The sequence below is a fragment of the Condylura cristata genome, unplaced genomic scaffold (assembly GCF_000260355.1).
Source record: "Condylura cristata isolate star-nosed mole 26May11 unplaced genomic scaffold, ConCri1.0 scaffold00002, whole genome shotgun sequence".
Lineage (NCBI taxonomy): Eukaryota > Metazoa > Chordata > Mammalia > Eulipotyphla > Talpidae > Condylura > Condylura cristata.
The window spans coordinates 82,089,472-82,095,471 of NW_004567103.1; the positions used below are offsets into that span (position 1 = coordinate 82,089,472).

At 35.1% G+C, this 6,000-nt stretch overlaps 1 protein-coding gene across 5 annotated transcripts in view; it reads right to left on the reverse strand.

Moving 5' to 3' along the window:
* CLASP1 (cytoplasmic linker associated protein 1) overlaps positions 1-6,000 on the reverse strand; it is a 261,001-nt gene that overhangs the window by 37,423 nt on the left and 217,578 nt on the right. For all 5 annotated transcript variants that reach the window (XM_012727152.1, XM_012727132.1, XM_012727159.1 and 2 more), the window contains 2 exons: positions 3,232-3,375; positions 2,605-2,711 (listed from right to left, as the gene is read on the reverse strand). In XM_012727152.1, coding sequence (XP_012582606.1) covers positions 2,605-2,711; positions 3,232-3,375 — 251 coding nt within the window. The remainder of the gene's footprint in view (positions 1-2,604; positions 2,712-3,231; positions 3,376-6,000) is intronic.

Here is a 6,000-nt window from a genome sequence, read left to right on the forward strand (position 1 = left end):
ACTCTTGTTTTTTGTTTCACTCAATTACACTGGGCAAAATGGGTTAAAATATATAAATATGAGCTTAATGATGAAGAACTCTGGGTTATAAATCCCCTCTCCAAGTACCAAGTAGTATTTGTTTAAATAGGTGGGAGTTATAGTGATTCCTCCCTCACACAGAAATAATGATTAATGGAAGTTTCACCAAAGCTTAACCTGTTTGCTCTAGCTTCACTAATACTATTGGGTTGATTAAAATGATTTCCCCCTAGCAACTGAAAAAAACTCTAAGTTAGAAAATTACATTTGATCAACATTTAAGATTATTTCCTTTTTACCAGCATGAACCAGGTATAGAATTCCTGGACTGGGAAAAAAAAAAAACCCGGTTCATTTTGATACTCAAAACAAACCATGGATAATAACTTTCCCCTCAGGAATAAAAAACTAACCTCATAGGGTCAATATGATTTAAAGAATGGCAGGTCACAAATTAAGATACCAAGAGCATTGCTCATAAATACAGCTGAGATTATGTACTGTGGAAGTTACCTTTTTCTCCTTAGAATATGGTGATCTAGTTCACTTTCCAATTAAATGCAAGAGCTCATTTAAAAAATAATTTTCCTGATAGAAGTATGAAAATGATCTGAATATTCTGGTGATATGATGACAGAAGGTAGTATTTCTTACTTTTGGGGAGTTTTAGTTGTGAGAAAAATCATTTCACCCAATGATTTAAATTTGCCAAATTAGCTAAAGCCATCTGTTTATTTATGCACTTACTAAGGGCTTATTTTTAAAGATCTACCAAAACTACATAAGTAAATAATTCCCTAAAGAAGATTTATTGACAAGAAAATATTTAAGCTACACCTAGATTTTTTTAACATTGAAAATAAATATTTCCATTAGTTCTACTGACCTATGACCCTAACTATAAAAGTAAATCTGGACAATTATGAATAAATGGCAAGCTGGAAAAATAAAATTTTGAATAATCTGAGAATTCATGAAGATTAACACCAAGCCAATTCTTAGCTGTGGTGGATGAGGCTAGTAATCCCCAACAATCTTTTACTTAAATTATTGATTGGCACAATCATAAAAATACTTAAGTGTTATCTTTTGTTTATTACCAAAAGAATCTGCCACCCTAATAATAAAACAACTGAAAGATAAGATGTACTAAGTTGTGTATTATGGGAGAAGAGATTTCCAAATTAGCATTACAAAAGTATGATTTCTGGACAAAAGCAGCAATTTTCAGCAAATACAAGTTTTCCATAAAATTCTCTCTCACCAGGAATAATGACTCTAAAATTTTACTGCCAACCTGGGTCCCAGTCATATTATGACAAACTGTATACTTGATATACTAACTAAAAACAAAAAATAGTTGGTCTGGTGTCAGTCAAACCCAGGGAAAGTCAGGCATACTTTCACTAGTTTCTGCTTTCAAATACTTGTAATAGCCTGCTGAAACCATGTCAACATAGACCAATGCAGTATAGAGGGACTATTTGGCGAATCAAATTAAGGCAATAAAAACTGTATGTAAACTACTCTGGTTCACCAAGAAAAAAATCCAAGTTTGAGATTTTTCCAAAAAATATAGGATAACCTCAAATTATCCAAAATATAAGAGAACTTCCGTGGGAAGGAAGAAGGCATTTGACAGTCTCAATCATTTAAAAATCTAAATTTGAAAGCACAGAGATTTTGATAGCATTCTACTGCTATAAAGAAATGGCATACTTGGGGTACTTTCTCATAATTTTAAGGTCATGGTATCAGCAAACTTTAGAATAACAGCTCCCTGATTTTTCTTTTTAATGATGCCACACACAAAGACAGCATGTGTGACCCTTACAGGTCAAGGCACTCCTTCCTAAAAATTCTGATCCGGCCCACTATTGGAGTGAAGCCACGGGAACCTAACGCACATCAGGGATCCCTAAAAGCTGCCATGCAGAGATTGTTAAAGGCTCTGGTCAGATGGAGAAGTGCTTATCTAAAGATCCTGAGACAAAGTGGTTTCCTCTTAAGTCACTGCCTCAGACTAGAAGGCCAATGCTCACATAAGCCCAGTGAAAGTCTGGAGATGCTGATCCAATTTTAGTTCTCTGCTTCTTAATCCCTCTTTCAGAGTTGCACTCTGCTTCAAATGTGAGCTCATGATGATAACATTCTGCTAGGAATGGCCATTTGGAGGGAAACCACCCCAGAATTAGTGTACACTAACTAAAAAGGACTTATGTAGATGAGTAAATATACCTTCGAATATTCTTATCAATTACAGAATAGGTGGTAAGTTTCTAAATGATTTCTATGTGAAAAAGCATAAAATGTTAGTTTTTAAGTCTGTAAGGTACTAGAGCGCGCTTAGAGCTAGAAGAATCTCAAAGAACATTCAGCACAGACTCATTTCACCATACAAAGCTAATTGCTTAGCCTAGCCCAAGGTTATACAGTTAAGATCTGAGTGAGGACTAGATCCTACAGTCTCCTGATACCCACACTGATTTTTTTGGTGTTAAGCTTGGTCTAAAAGAATCTAGAAATAGGCTAGACAGATACTGGGGTGATTTAGTTTCCCCATTTCTGTGGAAATGGTATTACCTTGGAGACAGGCCCCCATGGGAACAGTTGGTGGGTGAGGTCAAGGGGCTGGTCCTGCTGCTGGTGTGTCGGGATGGAGTCCGGCCAATTGTATTGCTCGGAGAACCCTGAGGTTAAGGTAGAACAGGCATCATTACTGAAGGGCTAAATGCAGAACAGAGTCTTACTTTTCCCTTGGTCTTTTAGCCCACATGTAAATAAATGAATAGAATTTGCACAGTGATTATTTTTGTTTTGTTTTTGTTGTTTTAGAGTTACAGTCAATTTTAAATACTATAAACCAAAACAATGTTTTATAAGTAGTCTTGGATTTGAATGACATCAGTTGTACAAGACACAATTGAAGATTTATGTCTTTACAGTGCAGAGAGAAAAATACAACAAAACCTTTCAATGAATGAAAGAGACTGACCCAGTGAAATATTTAACTGAACAATCTAACACAAAGAAGAAGTCATATTTAAATATTGGGTTCATTCATTCCTTTGGGAATATGGCCAGGTCAGACATGGGTACACAAACTCCTAAAGGGGTACAAGAAAGTTGGTAGCTCTCTTGGAGCAAGTTGTAAACATGATCTGAAGAGGAGGTTCTGATCTGTGCAGGCACCAAGACCACAGCACTCACCACACTGGTGTTACTAGAATTCTTGAGGTGGTTGTGTAGAAGTTTGGTGGCACCATCCTGGAATGTTTTTGGCAAGGCACCAAGTAACATGGTAAATTCAGGAGTGTTCAATTCAAACAGAGAGATTAGCACAATTTGTGCTGCCTAGAAAAAAAAAAAAGATGATTAATTTAGGTAATGTACAAAAGTAAATTTTGGTCAACGTGAGTAAGTCATTAAAAGTGATTTTTAAAAGAAACCATTGTTGTGCAAGGAGCATACATAACAGGTCACCTTCAGGATAAAAAAAATTAAAACAAAAACAAAAAGCATGTGGAGATCACCAATTATCAACAGTCTGCCTTCAACCTAGAAAATAAGCCCTTAATTCATTTACATACCCTGGCTTTTGATTTCTGAAAATAGTAATTCTCATTACATTTCCTTGATTGTCTATGAAGTTGGTAAGTTAATGAAATAATCAAAAAGTTTAGAAGGTTTATGATTCCAAGATCACCCTGGAAAGAACAAGTTTCTGAATGGACTACCACTGGGTTAACTGAGAGACCACATTTCCTCAACCCTGCAGGCAGTGACTAAGAAAGAGAGTTTAAACTGGAAAACTCCTACTTTTACACCCATGAATTGATGAGAGAGGCATTCTTTGGGAAAGAAACCAGACTTCTATGGTAAAAACATAAAATCTGCTTCAGCCTTTTTGGAAAATGGTTTATCTACTTTTCTATTAATTGAGACAACATAAGGCAGGACTACTTGGAATTACTAGCAGCACATTGTGTAAAAGCAATTAGCTGAAGCAACAGTAGCCAAGTGAGACTGAGATTTCTCCAGCAAGTTATGTGCTTTCTATCATACTAAAGTAGTAGCAGGTAACCCAGGATTTAAAAATAAGGCCTGAGGAATTAGTTACAATGTCTTGATTTAGAAAAACTATGTAGAAAGAAAATTTTAGCAAATACTAAACTGATATTTCTTACAAATTTCTAAGAGTCAAAAGAAAACACACAAGAAAAATCTTTTGACTAAAAGTATGCATTTATGTATCCAAAGACTAAATTTTTAGGATTGTGGTATTTGAAATATTTTTTCCAATGATACAGAATGGTACATGAAAACATTTTCTGAGAAATTTCTTAGAAATATATACCACAAATTATTTCAATGCTTCATAGCATTAAAATTTATTTTAGATCTGATTAAAACAAACTATTATTTTGTCCTTAAAAAAGGGGAAAAAATTATAGACCCAAACTTACCAATATCACAATAAAAATTGATCACAAATTTACTCATTAAACTAAGATATATATTCCTATGTTTCATTCCTAAAATATACTTTTATTATCTGATAGAAAAAGTTCTACTACTAACTTAATGTTCCGTTGCCACAATTTGCATATTTATATAAAAGCAAATTCCAAAAATCATGCAAAGTAATCAATGCATATAAAAAAAAACATTAGCTGTTAAGGGGGAAAATGCATGCAGAAAATAAAGCACTTTAAAAAGAAGAAATAAGCAGACTGAATTTTAGGAGGGAAAAAAATTAATGTCATCAATTAAATAAGACAGCTTAGAAATTCTTTTGTTAATTCAACATGGCATTTGAAAATTATAAAATGTAGGGCCATATTTTTCAATGGTGCCTTTTTATGAGAAATATTCCACTATTTCTACTAAAGAACACAGTTCTTCCCCAAATTACATGATATTTAATACAACAAACCTAGTTGAAATTTTTCAGGAAGAAAATTATCAAACTCGTGAGCTCTTTCAAGGACCAGGAGGGCTATAAGATGATACTCTGGATTCTGCTGATTCATTGTTAATTAACATCAGTGACTTTTAGTCATACAGAAAAAAGTATTAGCAGACTTTAACTTCTGACCCACTAAAAAATACCTCTTTTTAATGATCCCCAAATGAATTATGATTAGAAATCAAACAGAAAAGGGGCTTTGAATGTAACTAGTTGGTACAGGTATGCAATGTATACATCTAAATGAATTTTTTTGATTTTCCAAATCATAAATGTAAATGATTTTATATAGTTTACAACAATCAGTTTGTCTTAAAGCTTTTTTTTTTTTTAAGATTTATTTGTGCATACAGAACTGGGGTACAGGCCAGAGGTGCAGGGGTGGTGAGAGGAACACTAGAGACAGAGTGGGGAGCAGAACAGGGAGATGGGTGAAGTACACTGCTAAGGGGAGCAGCAGGTGGACCAGGAGATGTCTGCAGCGCCATGTGGGTCAGCTCTGGGGCAGGCGGGGATCGAAATTGTGCAGAGGTGGTGTTAGCTTATTAGTGTTATGCTTTAACCCGCTGAGCTACCAGGGAGGGCCTTAAAGCTGTTATTTAAAAAAGATCCTACAGTCTCCTGATACCCACACTGATTTTTTTGGTGTTAAGCTTGGTCTAAAAGAATCTAGAAATAGGCTAGACAGATACTGGGGTGATTTAGTTTCCCCATTTCTGTGGAAATGGTATTACCTTGGAGACAGGCCCCCATGGGAACAGTTGGTGGGTGAGGTCAAGGGGCTGGTCCTGCTGCTGGTGTGTCGGGATGGAGTCCGGCCAATTGTATTGCTCGGAGAACCCTGAGGTTAAGGTAGAACAGGCATCATTACTGAAGGGCTAAATGCAGAACAGAGTCTTACTTTTCCCTTGGTCTTTTAGCCCACATGTAAATAAATGAATAGAATTTGCACAGTGATTATTTTTGTTTTGTTTTTGTTGTTTTAGAGTTACAGTCAATTTTAAATACTA